This window comes from Asterias rubens, chromosome 6 (assembly GCF_902459465.1).
Source record: "Asterias rubens chromosome 6, eAstRub1.3, whole genome shotgun sequence".
Taxonomy (NCBI): Eukaryota; Metazoa; Echinodermata; class Asteroidea; order Forcipulatida; family Asteriidae; genus Asterias; species Asterias rubens.
The window spans coordinates 17283262-17299419 of NC_047067.1; the positions used below are offsets into that span (position 1 = coordinate 17283262).

Sequence of the window (16158 nt, forward strand, 5' to 3'; positions counted from 1 at the left end):
CTTGTTCTTAAACGGCTGTTTGAAACCTTGCAGGGTTGTGGCCTTTCATGCCTTTATGGCGAAGGACTTTATCGCACGGCCATGACCCTGCTGGTTTTAAACGGCCGTTTAAGAACTTCTGGCTACCCTTTTGTTCCCTTAGTTACTTTTATAAAGAACAATCAATGGAGCTCTGCCATTGTTTTCATATTAATCGTGGCAAATCTGACATCTTGTTGAATAAGCTATAGCACCAAGGCTTATTCTTCAGTATTTCAGACTTGCGACGTTACGTTGTATATATTTTATGTTCACTTGCTCAGTACTGTAACTCAACTTGAAGACATTGAAGAGCTATGGTGCATTTTGTAGCCAAACCAATAATGCTACAGCAAGCCACTGATATTTTGTAATAAGTGCATTAGTCTGGTGTGGGGTACAGTTAATAGATGTTTTAAAATTATTCCAGGCTGTCCTCATTGGAAATATGTAAATAGTGTCCTTAACTCTGATGCTATTCATTTCTCTCATCCAGGATGCTATTGCAATGGCACCCACATTTATGCAAGCTGCCCGCGCGGCCAACCAGACCACAGGTCTCCTGACCTTCCGTCGAGAGATAGAGCGGGAAACGTTGAAGCCTCTGATCATTCAGGGAATGATCCCTCTCTGCTCCTACCAGTATGAACGTTTGTTCAACACCACACGCATTCCTGGTCTGGAGACGGACAAGGTGGTACATCTGAAGGACAGCAAACATGTTGCTGTCATGTCGCGAGGGCGCTTCTACAAGGTGGTGTTTCAGGTCAACGGGAAGATGCTGAATCCTGCTGAGCTGCAGAAGTAAGTTACACGTGTGTACTTTGGAGAAATCTTCTTCCTATGAGTAGCATTTTGTTATGTACATGTTTTTAGACCTACAATCCTGGCCATATCTCGTTGGGCCCCCCTGCCCCCTTTCAATGTTGTTTCCAATTGCGGATCTTCTTCTGAGTTACAGTCAATATTGAGCGGGGGGTGGGGGACAAATGTTTGAGTGTGAATGGGAAGTGCACAATGAATTGTTTTATATAACGTTAGGAATGGGTGGCCCAAGCATTTTGGCCGGGATTGTAGCCCTGTTGGCCGGGATTGTAGCCCTGTTTTGATACAACAGCTTAAGGCTCGACTCCAGATTAGGTTCTGTGTTCCTTGTACAGTCCAGGGAACATAAATTTGAAAAGGACATAGTGAGAGCTCCCTCTGTTGCCCTTGTCTTGACCTTGTCTTGACCCCCCCCCATCCCATAGACTTTTAATAAGGGAATCAATAATAATAACCCGTTTTGTGATGAAGAGGTTTTCAACTAGTGGTTTAATCCCAACAAGGCCTGGTTCTTGATAATTTTACCGAGGCGAAGTCGAGGCAAATTATCAAAAACCAGGCCTCGGCGGGTTTGAACCACTAGTTGCAAACCGATTCAACACACTTTGATTCCCATTCATAAATACGTTTTCGGTCAAAACAACTCCTTATACGGGAATGCTGTGGGCGTCGCGCATATCGCGTGATGTTGCACAACTGTCTCGGCCTGTTGTTCTCGACCAATAGGAATGAAGAAACTGTCTTATAAGCACAGGTGTAAACTCGCATGTCACGCCCATGTTTCAACACTTTTCACTGGTCATAAACACGCTCTCCACCAATAGGAATAGCGAAACTGTCTGAGGTATTTATGAATATGATTTTTCACTGGAAGTTCCCGTTTCAAAATTAAAGTGTTATTGCCTTCTCAAAGGTGAAATTCTAGTCCTAGAGCTTTTTTTCGAAACCCAGGCTTACTCTTCGGCTCAGTGCTTTGTTAGATCTTGGAAACACTATGCAAAATGTACACTCCTCCAGGATAGATGATGGAGCCCAAGAAGGAGCACAAGCCGAGGTTTGGGAAAACTACCTGTATGCAACTCTTTTGTAATATCAATTTGTGACCTTTGACATTGTAGGCAGTACCAGTTGATTATAGATGACCCAGTAGGACCCATGGATGGGGAGGAGCACTTGGCTGCTCTAACAGCTGGTGACAGGTAAGCTTTATATACATCCTCACTAGCCCCTTCCCAGATGATGTCACTATTATATCGCACATCATGCTGGAGTACTTACAGACGCTCGTCATGCACACGTGCTGAAGCATGTGCTACAAAATACAATACTGGATGGCACTGTGCATTTAGTGCGCTATGCATATGCTGGATGCGCCGTAGCACCTTGCTACAAAATTGGGTCTCAGAGATCATCACTTTAATAAACCTATCTTTCTGAAAGTTAGCGTGGCAGCCTTCCTGCGATGCGATGCTATCAACCCCTTGATAACCCGTCACAAGCTCCAAACAGCACCCACACTGAGATCAATGAACACCTATTATTGGCTGCAAGTTGTGTGCGGCACGTTTCCATTGTTTGGCCTCAGCAATGGTGGCCATTGCAATGGGTCTGTACAAGTGTGATGTCAGTGAGAAGGTTCTATGGGGGACTTTGTAGACCCCCAGGTTGAAGGAGACATACCAGGAGCAAGTTTGAGTGTGTCCTATGGTTAACTAAAGGTTGACCATTTTGACTTGAACTCAGGCTGGTCCACCATTAGTTGACTATTGTGGTCGACCATTTAGAAACAGCCTCAAGCCCATGTTTTTTTCACTGGTCCCAACAGCATGTTCCATTCTGACATGTGTAAAGCGCAGAGGGGAACCAGTGACAGTATAGCGAAAAGGCGGAAGGTTGACTTAGACTTCCAAATGAGTCGTTTGAGTGAGTGTGTCAATCATGGGTCGACTAATTGTGCCCACTCGAACTTGCCCTAGGTAGATTCTGGACATACACGCGTTGAAAGTCTTCTGCCACACACTTAGACTGTCAGAAGTATCTCTTTGTGACTTCTCCAACCCTATGATATACAATCTATGAATTCAGAAAGAACCAGATATCTTGTAGTTTAATTTGGTATGAGTTTAGATAAATAGAAATGAATACGTGTAGGAATTTTTTATTTGAAACTTAATGAAAGACTGTACAAAATTCTTTAACCTCACAAAGTCAAATCATATTGCATATTAAGTTGTAACATACTTGATGGATTACAAATTTACAAAGGCTACCAATACTTAATTTACAGAATATTCAGCCCATCACCCTAACCTTTATCTATTCTGAAAGTCCTCTCTTTTATTTTTGGTTAGGATCCCATGGGCTTTGGCTCGGCAGAGGTTCTTCATGCGTGGGGTCAATAAAGTATCATTGAAGGCCATAGAGACGGCAGCGTTTATGGTTGTGCTTGACGACGAGGTGCAGGACTATGATACAGTAAGTGCAATCTTGACAGTTTGACCCTGGGTCTTGACCTAGGTCATCTGTAGGGTGGGTGGGTTGGGGGGGGGGGGTTCTTTACCCCGAGGTGATAGTGTACTAATGAATATATCATGAAGATAAGCTGCAGGCTTGTAACATTCTACATGTTGAATTGACGCTGAACATGTTTGCACACCTTCTAATATATCCCATTTGGTGTACATGTATGTAGCTGATTGCGTGTGTTTGCGGTGCAGTATCTGCTTCATGTCCTTGACACCAGCCAAAATGTCAATGGTGTACAACCGAATGGTTTGTATCTGGCGTGTCATTCTACCCTCAAAGGTGTGATCTCAAATTTAATCCAGCTTTCACTTGAGGTACTGTAAACATTCAGGCATTAATATTTCATTGATTCAATCCTGCTTGCTGGAAAGATCCTGCACCTCAAGCTTTCATGCACGATGTTCGCCACTGACCTTTGCCAAGACATGGGTCAGTGGTTGAGTGGTTTTCAAACGTTTAGTTTTATCCCAGCTATTTTGACAAAGCTTTTGGCAGTGCTGCAAACTAGACGCAAATATGGGAAAGCAATGGGAAGCATGGCATGCATGATGTTTCAAAGCAGGAATGATAAGTGTTTGTTAAAAGCTGAGATGTGCGTTAACATTTATTTCAGATATTTAGTATACAAGTACATAAGATACAAGTTTACTGTTGCTACAGCCCCTTTGCTCCCTAAAGAGCAACCAGTAGTACCTTTAGTGTGTAATATTTCCCTGCAGCACATTGCAGGACAAGTGACTGAGAGTGACTTCCAAGAATTGTGGATGCCAACGTTTAAGATCCTAGTGAATAAACTTTATAGTTAAAACATGTGTTTAAAGGCAGTGGACACTATTGGTAATTACTCAAAGTAATTATTAGCATAAAACCTTTCTCAATTACAAGTAATGGGGAGAGGTTGATAGTATTAAACATTGTCAGAAACGGCTCCTTCTGAAGTGAAGTAAATTCCGAGAAAGAAGTAGTTTTCCACAAATTTGATTTCGAGACCTCAGGTTTAGAATTTGAGGTCTCGAAATCAAGCATAGAAAGCACACAACTTTGTGTGACCATGGTGCGACAAGGGTATTTTTCTTTTCATTAATATCTCGCAACTTCGACGACCGATTGAGCTCAAATGTTTGTTATTTTATGCATATGTTGAGATACACCAACTGTGAAAACTAGTCTTTGACAATTACCAATAGTGTCCACTGTCTTTAAAGGTAGTCTCATAGTTTGTGTTTTCTCAATGTCATGCGGTTGATAGGAAGACATTTTAAAAGAAAGATACAATGAAAGTGACATGTGAAATTTTCAGCCGAGTGTAGTGTCTGCTTGCTAAGAAAATCGCAAACACTGTCATGGTATTTTCTCAACCCAATCAAATTTAGCGAGGTAACTGCGAGTAACAACTACATCTCTGGCCTCAGCATCTGAGGAACCACTCATGCATGAATTGTTCCTCAGATTCAAAAATTTGGGGTGAAAAGTTATCCGGACCCCTCTCAACTAAGCTTTACTTCTGCTTCTAAAAATAAAATTGAGCCATTCTGGATGAAACTCAAACATCAAATCAGTACTAAAAACACAAACTGTTAGTGGTGTGCCTGACCCTAAAGCATGATCAGTTTCTATAATAGTGCAGTCGTGATTTTAACCATTTAGCACCAGTGTTTCTAAAAAGTTTTGTTGTCCGCAGACGGGATTTGTTTTAGACCTGATGGAATAATTTGTGTTATTTGAGAATTTCCCTGTCACGGTGAAACCCTGATTTTACAAAGCAAAGACAACACCAGGATGTGTTGTTCTCTTTCACAAAAATATTAGATGCATTCACAGTGAATCACAGAGCATTGACCGTAAGGCACAGCTGATCATGGGATGTGGGACAGTATGCTTGATGCTCAGATCACTCAGACATGGTCTCGGCCCATTGACAATGAAAAATCAAGGGTGCTAGCCTATCAATCTCTCATAACTCCTGTTTGTACAACAAAAAAACAAATGTCTGAAGTTGTGGATTCCCTGGAAAAAAAGCCTTCCAGTTCCTGCTGTCCCTCTAATAGAATGAAGTGGTGCATGCACAGTGATTGCATGCACTGTGTGCTGTACATACTGGAATGTTAGGGAGGGTAGGTATCCACATTCAAAGCGGGACCTATAACAAAAGGGACAATGGGTCCACGGTTGCTATCACAAAAAACAGCATTGTGGTCCACAAAGAGTTGAACAAAGGAGGGTCCACGATTGCAGGAGTTTACACACATGGCATGTTTACGGAAGTTGGTGTACAAATCTTCTAATTTCTGGTACATAATTTATTGGCTTATATGCACATCTTCCACGGTTAACTGGTTCACGGTTAACTGGTTAACAGAGTCGAGCATGCAGTTGGATTTGAATAATGTTTTAAAATCTCACAGATCCTTGGCCATGGTACACTGGTCTCAATTAGAAGGGAACTCAATTAGAAGGGAACTCAATTAGAAGGGAACTCAATTAGAAGGGAACTCAATTAGAAGGGAACTCAATTAGAAGGGAACTCAATTAGAAGGGAACTCAATTTAGAAGGGAACTCAATTTAGAAGGGAACTCAATTAGAAGGGAACTCAATTAGAAGGGAACTCAATTAGAAGGGAACTCAATTAGAAGGGAACTCAATTAGAAGGGAACTCAATTAGAAGGGAACTCAATTAGAAGGGAACTCAATTAGAAGGGAACTCAATTAGAAGGGAACTCAATTAGAAGGGAACTCAATTAGAAGGGAACTCAATTAGAAGGGAACTCAATTAGAAGGGAACTCAATTAGAAGGGAACTCAATTAGAAGGGAACTCAATTAGAAGGGAACTCAATTAGAAGGGAACTCAATTAGAAGGGAACTCAATTAGAAGGGAACTCAATTAGAAGGGAACTCAATTAGAAGGGAACTCAATTAGAAGGGAACTCAATTAGAAGGGAACTCAATTAGAAGGGAACTCAATTAGAAGGGAACTCAATTAGAAGGGAACTCAATTAGAAGGGAACTCAATTAGAAGGGAACTCAATTAGAAGGGAACTCAATTAGAAGGGAACTCAATTAGAAGGGAACTCAATTAGAAGGGAACTCAATTAGAAGGGAACTCAATTAGAAGGGAACTCAATTAGAAGGGAACTCAATTAGAAGGGAACTCAATTAGAAGGGAACTCAATTAGAAGGGAACTCAATTAGAAGGGAACTCAATTAGAAGGGAACTCAATTAGAAGGGAACTCAATTAGAAGGGAACTCAATTAGAAGGGAACTCATCAAAAACATCTTCATTTCAACACCTTTCTTTGGGTTCACATCACCCTCTCTCTAATAAACAACATGACAATATGACAATTACAGTGTTGTTTACATTATTGAAAGTCCCAATTTCTTGCAGTTTATACATGTAAGCTTTCCACTTTTAGATTTTAGTTTATATGCGAGTGCACAACTGTGTTCTGGGCTAATATTAAAGATGTAGGTCAAATTTTGGTCGATTTTGACTCAACAATGCAGATTAAAAGTTGAAATAACTATTTTTTTTTAACTAAAGAAAGTTAGAGCTTTCATTTAAGGTATTGCACAAAAACAATTTACCACTGAAAAATTGTTGTTGTTTAAAAACTGAAACTGATTTAGTGTCAGGCCCTCTACATTATCTTAAACCCATCAGCCATGTACAAACAACTTTGCACTATACTGTGCATTGCCTAAGGCGGATGCAAAAGTTTTTGTAAGTTTTATTTATTTGAAACCGCATCATCTTTTCAAAATTTGTTCAGAGAAAAAATTCTTTAAATTAATTTCTTTTTGGGAAAATCAGGCCAAGCATTGCCTTAAATTCCCATAGTTGTACTGCAAGAAAGAGGGGCAATTTAATAACAAAAATCTCTGTATGCTCATTTTGCATGGTGACATTTGTTCATTTTTTTACTTATTTTACTCTATTATTCTTGATTCTTTTCTTGAACATTGATTCTTTTCACTCTTTTACTTCCATCCATGTTTTCCCACCTACTCACGGTCTGTCATTACTTGGCCTCTCTCATGATTCTTTCATTTAATACCACTGTCAATGAACGAACTCAAAACCAACCACTAGGAACCACTCAAGATGATCCTGTCCAATCAAACCCTACCACCATGGTACAAAGAGCGCCCCCAAGAGCTCACTGATGACCAGGTAATATAATGGTTTGTTTCCTCTGAAACCTATGTTACGCATGTGTTATTCTTTCCCACTGGATTAACCAGGGTGCTTGTAAAACTTAGAGCCATTTGAATTCTCGGTTGTTTTAGACCTGTTCGATTTTTTGTTGACATTCACAGCATTTGCATATTCAATTTAAACAATTTGTGCATGATGTTATGAATGAATATTTTATCCCAAGCAAGGAGAAATAGGAAAAGCTGTATTACAGCGTTATGTAAACTGTATGACTATTGCAAATACACACACAATCTTGCTGTTTAATTTGTTGTTTTTAAAGGTAAATGCTTACAACCAATTCTTTATCCGATAAAAAAGATGGCTATATCAGCATCCATGAAATAAAATCGTTTAGAAAAAATACTGAAGAAAGCTTTAGTTGTACTGTTGCTGTTTCATATGCAATTGCTTTGTTTTGGGGGTTTGCTTGACTCCCAAACTAAAATTGTCAAAGTTATTGAGAAAAAACCTTCACAGCAGATTAAAAAAAGCAATTGATACAACTCTCCTGTTCGACAGTAATTTTGTTTTTGCCTCTCACTTATAATCCTCTTCAAAGGGACTCTTGATAAAACAGAAGTATGCTGAAAATTCTACTACAAGATTCTGAAGCTTGTACCAAGTGGAATGTAGACTTCACAAACTTACAGTTTGCAACAGCCAAATACTATTTTTCAAGTCATAGTTGTTGACAAATTGTTGGTGGGTGTAATTCAGAGAAATTTTTAGAACAAGAACGATCACAGAAGGGCCTTCCAATTTGCTCTTAACTGAAGGAGAGTTTGTGTTAACCATAACCACTGCAAACAGTTGTGCACTTTTGGTATGAGTACACACATTTCAAGTTGCTGTCTTGGTGATGATTCACATTGCTTGTTAGTTGTATTGTTTGCGCATGTTCTGCTTCTTGGCATATGTTTTCTTAGCTTGTCTACTAATCTTTGCTTGCTTCTTTACCAACCAGCTTTAACATATTAACCCACAATTTTCTTATTTTCACAAACCCTTTTGTTTCATCCCTACAACATAGAACCCTCCACTCATTCCTTATTATTTAAGCATATTGACATGTTTATATGAATAAGGTTTAGATAAGTTTGGTTGACGATCATTTTTGAAATATTCGTTAAAATCAAGTTATTCATTGAACAATTTTGTTGTTGAAATTAAATCATTACAGGTGCTATATTCTTACTTTTTCAAAGAAACAATTGGTTGCAAAGTAACTCTAAGGCTGCCCACTACATTAAAACAAATGAGTGGCCAATAAGGAATTGATGGGAAAGCACATAACTTGAGTTAGTAAAGGTAAAGGGGAATAAAAATATTGATGTTTTTTCATGTAAGCCCTTTTCAAATCCTGGAATGTTTTAGCCCCATCTTCACCCAAGCAACCGTTCTCACGATCCCATTTTGGTAACTCCCGGGAGTTGTATTTCCATTGATCTCTATTATATTGATCAGGAATACGCATCGTTTAAACCCGCTTTTGTTCTTACTAGCTGCCTTTTCCTGGGAAAAACGTTTTACCAGGGGTTAACTTCCTTAATAACCCTACCCCCGAGCAGGGTTAACTATTTCCTGGGAAAAATTTATTTCATGGGAATTTCCCGAGAGTTCTTTCGTAGTGTTAAAAGATTGACCAAAAGTTGCGGGGAATTTATCTGGGAAATACCTATAGTGTGAAAAGGGCTTTAGAAAGGAGTCATTTGTTGAAGGGTAATATTTATGCAGGTCTATGATTTCTTTTATTTTTATTAGAATAATGTAGATAGAAGAAAATAGGTTATTGGTAGAATTGCAGCTACGATAGCCAGTAGGATGCAAATTTGCCAGGCGTTTATTGGTAGAATTGCAGCTACGATAGCCTGTAGGATGCAAATTTGCCAGGCGTTTATTGGTAGAATTGCAACTACGATAGCCAGTAGGATGCAAATTTGCCAGGCGTTTATTGGTAGAATTGCAGCTACGATAGCCAGTAGGATGCAAATTTGCCAGGCGTTTATTGGTAGAATTGCAGCTACGATAGCCAGTAGGATGCAGATTTGCCAGGCATTTATTGGTAGAATTGCAGCTACGATAGCCAGTAGGATGCAAATTTGCCAGGCGTTTATTGGTAGAATTGCAGCTACGATAGCCAGTAGGATGCAAATTTGCCAGGCGTTTATTGGTAGAATTACAGCTACGATAGCCTGTAGGATGCAAATTTGGCAGGCGTTTATTGGTAGAATTGCAACTACGATAGCCAGTAGGATGCAAATTTGCCAGGCGTTTATTGGTAGAATTGCAACTACGATAGCCAGTAGGATGGAAATTTGCCAGGCATTTATTGGTAGAATTGCAGCTACGATAGCCAGTAGGATGCAGATTTGCCAGGCGTTTATTGGTAGAATTGCAACTACGATAGCCAGTAGGATGCAAATTTGCCAGGCGTTTATTGGTAGAATTGCAGCTACGATAGCCAGTAGGATGCAGATTTGCCAGGCGTTTATTGGTAGAATGTAGCTACGATAGCCAGTAGGATGCAAATTTGCCAGGCGTTTATTGGTAGAATTGCAGCTACGATAGCCAGTAGGATGCAAATTTGCCATGCGTTTATTGGTAGAATTGCAGCTACGATAGCCAGTAGGATGCAGATTTGCCAGGCGTTTATTGGTAGAATTGCAGCTACGATAGCCAGTAGGATGCAAATTTGCCAGGCGTTTATTGGTAGAATTGCAACTACGATAGCCAGTAGGATGCAAATTTGCCAGGCGTTTATTGGTAGAATTGCAACTACGATAGCCAGTAGGATGCAAATTTGCCAGGCGATTATTGGTAGAATTGCAGCTACGATAGCCAGTAGGATGCAAATTTGCCAGGCGTTTATTGGTAGAATTGCAGCTACGATAGCCAGTAGGATGCAAATTTGCCAGGCGTTGATTGGTAGAATTGCAACTACGATAGCCAGTAGGATGCAAATTTGCCAGGCGTTTATTGGTAGAATTGCAGCTACGATAGCCAGTAGGATGCAGATTTGCCAGGCGTTTATTGGTAGAATTGCAGCTACGATAGCCAGTAGGATGCAAATTTGCCAGGCGTTTATTGGTAGAATTGCAGCTACGATAGCCAGTAGGATGCAGATTTGCCAGGCGTTTATTGGTAGAATTGCAGCTACGATAGCCAGTAGGATGCAAATTTGCCAGGCGTTTATTGGTAGAATTGCAGCTACGATAGCCTGTAGGATGCAAATTTGCCAGGCGTTTATTGGTAGAATTGCAACTACGATAGCCAGTAGGATGCAAATTTGCCAGGCGTTTATTGGTAGAATTGCAGCTACGATAGCCAGTAGGATGCAAATTTGCCAGGCGTTTATTGGTAGAATTGCAGCTACGATAGCCAGTAGGATGCAGATTTGCCAGGCATTTATTGGTAGAATTGCAGCTACGATAGCCAGTAGGATGCAAATTTGCCAGGCGTTTATTGGTAGAATTGCAGCTACGATAGCCAGTAGGATGCAAATTTGCCAGGCGTTTATTGGTAGAATTACAGCTACGATAGCCTGTAGGATGCAAATTTGCCAGGCGTTTATTGGTAGAATTGCAACTACGATAGCCAGTAGGATGCAAATTTGCCAGGCGTTTATTGGTAGAATTGCAACTACGATAGCCAGTAGGATGGAAATTTGCCAGGCATTTATTGGTAGAATTGCAGCTACGATAGCCAGTAGGATGCAGATTTGCCAGGCGTTTATTGGTAGAATTGCAACTACGATAGCCAGTAGGATGCAAATTTGCCAGGCGTTTATTGGTAGAATTGCAGCTACGATAGCCAGTAGGATGCAGATTTGCCAGGCGTTTATTGGTAGAATGTAGCTACGATAGCCAGTAGGATGCAAATTTGCCAGGCGTTTATTGGTAGAATTGCAGCTACGATAGCCAGTAGGATGCAAATTTGCCATGCGTTTATTGGTAGAATTGCAGCTACGATAGCCAGTAGGATGCAGATTTGCCAGGCGTTTATTGGTAGAATTGCAGCTACGATAGCCAGTAGGATGCAAATTTGCCAGGCGTTTATTGGTAGAATTGCAACTACGATAGCCAGTAGGATGCAAATTTGCCAGGCGTTTATTGGTAGAATTGCAACTACGATAGCCAGTAGGATGGAAATTTGCCAGGCATTTATTGGTAGAATTGCAGCTACGATAGCCAGTAGGATGCAGATTTGCCAGGCGTTTATTGGTAGAATTGCAACTACGATAGCCAGTAGGATGCAAATTTGCCAGGCGTTTATTGGTAGAATGTAGCTACGATAGCCAGTAGGATGCAAATTTGCCAGGCGTTTATTGGTAGAATTGCAGCTACGATAGCCAGTAGGATGCAAATTTGCCATGCGTTTATTGGTAGAATTGCAGCTACGATAGCCAGTAGGATGCAGATTTGCCAGGCGTTTATTGGTAGAATTGCAGCTACGATAGCCAGTAGGATGCAAATTTGCCAGGCGTTTATTGGTAGAATTGCAACTACGATAGCCAGTAGGATGCAAATTTGCCAGGCGTTTATTGGTAGAATTGCAACTACGATAGCCAGTAGGATGCAAATTTGCCAGGCGATTATTGGTAGAATTGCAGCTACGATAGCCAGTAGGATGCAAATTTGCCAGGCGTTTATTGGTAGAATTGCAGCTACGATAGCCAGTAGGATGCAAATTTGCCAGGCGTTGATTGGTAGAATTGCAACTACGATAGCCAGTAGGATGCAAATTTGCCAGGCGTTTATTGGTAGAATTGCAGCTACGATAGCCAGTAGGATGCAGATTTGCCAGGCGTTTATTGGTAGAATTGCAGCTACGATAGCCAGTAGGATGCAAATTTGCCAGGCGTTTATTGGTAGAATTGCAGCTACGATAGCCAGTAGGATGCAGATTTGCCAGGCGTTTATTGGTAGAATTGCAGCTACGATAGCCAGTAGGATGCAAATTTGCCAGGCGTTTATTGGTAGAATTGCAACTACGATAGCCAGTAGGATGCAAATTTGCCAGGCGTTTATTGGTAGAATTGCAACTACGATAGCCAGTAGGATGCAAATTTGCCAGGCGTTTATTGGTAGAATTGCAGCTACGATAGCCAGTAGGATGCAGATTTGCCAGGCGTTTATTGGTAGAATTGCAGCTACGATAGCCAGTAGGATGCAAATTTGCCAGGCGTTTATTGGTAGAATTGCAGCTACGATAGCCAGTAGGATGCAGATTTGCCAGGCGTTTATTGGTAGAATTGCAGCTACGATAGCCAGTAGGATGCAGATTTGCCAGGCGATTATTGGTAGAATTGCAGCTACGATAGCCAGTAGGATGCAAATTTGCCAGGCGTTTATTGGTAGAATTGCAGCTACGCTAGCCAGTAGGATGCAGATTTGCCAGGCGTTTATTGGTAGAATTGCAGCTACGATAGCCAGTAGAATGCAGATTTGCCAGGCAATTATTGTTAGAATTGCAGCTACGATAGCCAGTAGGATGCAAATTTGCCAGGCGTTTATTGGTAGAATTGCAGCTACGATAGCCAGTAGGATGCAGATTTGCCAGGTGTTTATTGGTAGAATTGCAGCTACGATAGCCAGTGGGATGCAAATTTGCCAGGCGTTTATTGGTAGAATTGCAGCTACGATAGCCAGTAGGATGCAGATTTGCCAGGCGTTTATTGGTAGAATTGCAGCTACGATAGCCAGTAGGATGCAAAATTGCCAGGCTTTTATTTTTGTTATGCTTTACAGGCATCCCTGACCAATTATGTTAACACAACGATATTAAGGCAAGTTTAGACCATGTGCTATGCATAAGCATCCCAATAATGAAGAACAACTCCGGTACAGGACATGCGCAATTTACCTAAATTGAGTGGCTGGCATCTGCTACTCAGGTAAAGATTTGAACAGTTAGGAAGAGGTGAAGATGAACATAATATCATTAAACATGTTAAATAGTTTTGGTTTCACACAGTCTTAAACATCTTGTGTTTTAGAAAAAGTTTAGTGTAAACACATTACACGAGAATGAAAGAAACAGTATTTGACGACTTGCACCCAGACCAAATCAAGCACTTCCTTGAAATAGTGAAATTGCATTTAATGTGAAGACATCTGAAACATCACGCTAAGTATCTATGTGAAGTGGTACATGTATCTTTAACATTCTATATGTTGAGAAATACTTATTAAGTTTATAGGCCCTAGTGATGTGTTATTTGACAGCACTATTGATGATCAAATTAGGCTAATGCTGTTTAAAATGTTTGCAGGAAGTGCCTGGTTTTGGCATGGAGCCGTTTTCAATTTGGAGAATGTTTGTAACTATGCATATTATCAAAAGCAGTAATAGATTTAGCATCACCTACTGTACTAGAGTACTGAAGATTATAGTTATTATTTTATACATAGTCTGGTACAGACCTTTATAACGCTGTCACCATCTCGGTCATATTCCCTGTTTCCATAACAGTAATGAATGCTAACATTCATTGCGCAAACATGGCATCAGACTATTATTTCATCCAGCCTCAGTTTGGTTACAATAAGTTGGAATGGAGTAACATCAAGATGACCACACCGTGATGGTGGAACGCTTGGCTTGTGCGTAAAGCGCTTGCCTCTCACCAAGGTGACCCCGGTTCGATTCCCAGCCAGGGCCATATGTGAGTTGAGTCGTGCGTTGGCTGTGCCACGCGGGTTTTCCAGACACTGCCAGACTATCCAGTTTTCCTCCCTCAGGAAAAATCAAACACTTTTGATCTTGGCTGTGCTCCGTGGTCATAGTGGGTTGATGTGGCTGGCAGCTGAATGCGCCCTTGCATGCCTGCTTCTTGAACATGTTTTAGTAAATCTTGTCTTGTCTTTATTCTAAAGAAGGAAGAATTGTATCCGTTGACCCAAGTAACCTGATGCAATCATCATAGTAATCTCAGTTATGCCTTTTTTTTGCAGTCCCTGTGTGTTTTACAGTGTATTCCGAATTTAAATGTGCAATTTGACTCCACAAATGGAGAGAGTGGTTGACACTGGCCACGTGTAATGTTGGTGCGAGGGATCAATAGATCAAAAAATGTTACTGAAAAAACCTGTAGTATATCACAAAGTGGCTTTTGCTGCTTAGAATTGTGCTATGGGTGCGTTCGATTAGCTTTCCTGTGTCGACCCAGCGGTGCTCACTCGAGTGAGCCCCTGACAAGAGCTAATCAAACGATTACACATGCCATCTTGTGGTAACGTCATGCACCTGGGGCCAGCCCCAAGTGGGTCACCACCAGCAGGGCATTTGGGGCTGACCCGGATGAGCCTGTGGAATGACGCCAAAGCTATTCGAACGTACCGGGGGCAGACCGGGGTCAACCCAGGGAAGCTAATCGAATGCACCCAATGTCTGAATCAAATAAACAGACTTCGGTCATGGGGGCTGCATCTGTGCTGAAGAGTAGCCCTTGTCAGCCATTGCTGATTCAATTAATAACCCACTAATGCTAAACATAGAAGCTCAGTACTTGGATCTCAAATAACGCTTCAACGCATCAACGCACAAACATTTCCAAGATTTAGGTTAATAGTCACTTGTACTGACTGTACTACTACTACGGTCTGCTGCACCAATACAGTGATTGCTTTAGTCATGTGTGTGCCTGACATCCAGGGCCCAATTTCATAGAGCCACTTAAGCACAAAATTTTGCTTAAGCGAAAAAATCCTTTCTTGGTAAAATCAGATTACTGGCCAAGACTCAACTCAATTGTCATTCTAAGTAAACAACAGCTAAATACCAGTCACAAGCAATATATGTGGCATGGCATTTTGGACAGTAACATGTGTAAAAAAAGCGAACTACCTGTACTACGTGCTTAAGCGAATTTTTTGCTGAAAGGCTATTGACACTATTAGTAATTACTCAAAATAATTATTACCATAAAACATTATTTGGTAACGACTAATTTTTTCTTTCATTATTATCTCGCAACTTTGACGACCGATTGAGCTCAAATTTTCACAGGTTTGTTATTTTATACATATGTTGAGATTCGCCAAGTGAGAAGACTGGTCTCTGACAATTACCAGTAGTGTCCAGGGGTTGATTTCACAAAGAGTTAAGACTAGTCTTATCTCGAGTTAGGACGAGTTACTAGTCCTAACTTAGGACTAGCTGTGTGTTTTTGATATCTCTTATGACTAGTCCTAAGTTAGGACAGTCTTAACTGTTTGTGAAATCGACCCCAGAGTCTCTAAGCAGCTCTATGAAATTGGCCCCAGGTATTTGGAAGGAAAGTGACTTCATTAGTGCAGAGTGCCATTCAAACATGGCCCTGTATTTATTTGGTTAAGATATGTACATGTAGGAAGCAACGTGAAACTTTTGTTTATTCCTAGATATGTTAGATGGAAATAATGGCCACAAGTTATCAATCAATCCATGCCCGTTTTCTATGGGGGAATAGATTCTTAAATGTAATGGCCACAAGTTATCAATCAATCCATGCCCATTTTCTATGGGGGAATAGATTCTTAAATGTAATAAATTGTATGTTTTCTGACATTGTTTCTATCTGTATTTCTATTCAAAGCATCTTGAGTGCC

The 16158-nt window shown here is 40.7% G+C and overlaps 1 protein-coding gene across 2 annotated transcripts in view; it reads left to right on the forward strand.

The window, feature by feature from the left end:
• The window catches only part of LOC117291727 (carnitine O-palmitoyltransferase 1, liver isoform-like), a 61612-nt gene that overhangs the window by 23152 nt on the left and 22302 nt on the right, over positions 1 to 16158 (forward strand). The window contains exons 7-10 of one of the 2 annotated variants that reach the window (XM_033773593.1): positions 515 to 822; positions 1962 to 2042; positions 3195 to 3318; positions 7463 to 7543. In XM_033773593.1, the coding sequence (XP_033629484.1) occupies positions 515 to 822; positions 1962 to 2042; positions 3195 to 3318; positions 7463 to 7543 (594 nt within the window). The remainder of the gene's footprint in view (positions 1 to 514; positions 823 to 1961; positions 2043 to 3194; positions 3319 to 7462; positions 7544 to 16158) is intronic. The other variant, XM_033773594.1, reaches the window with a different exon arrangement.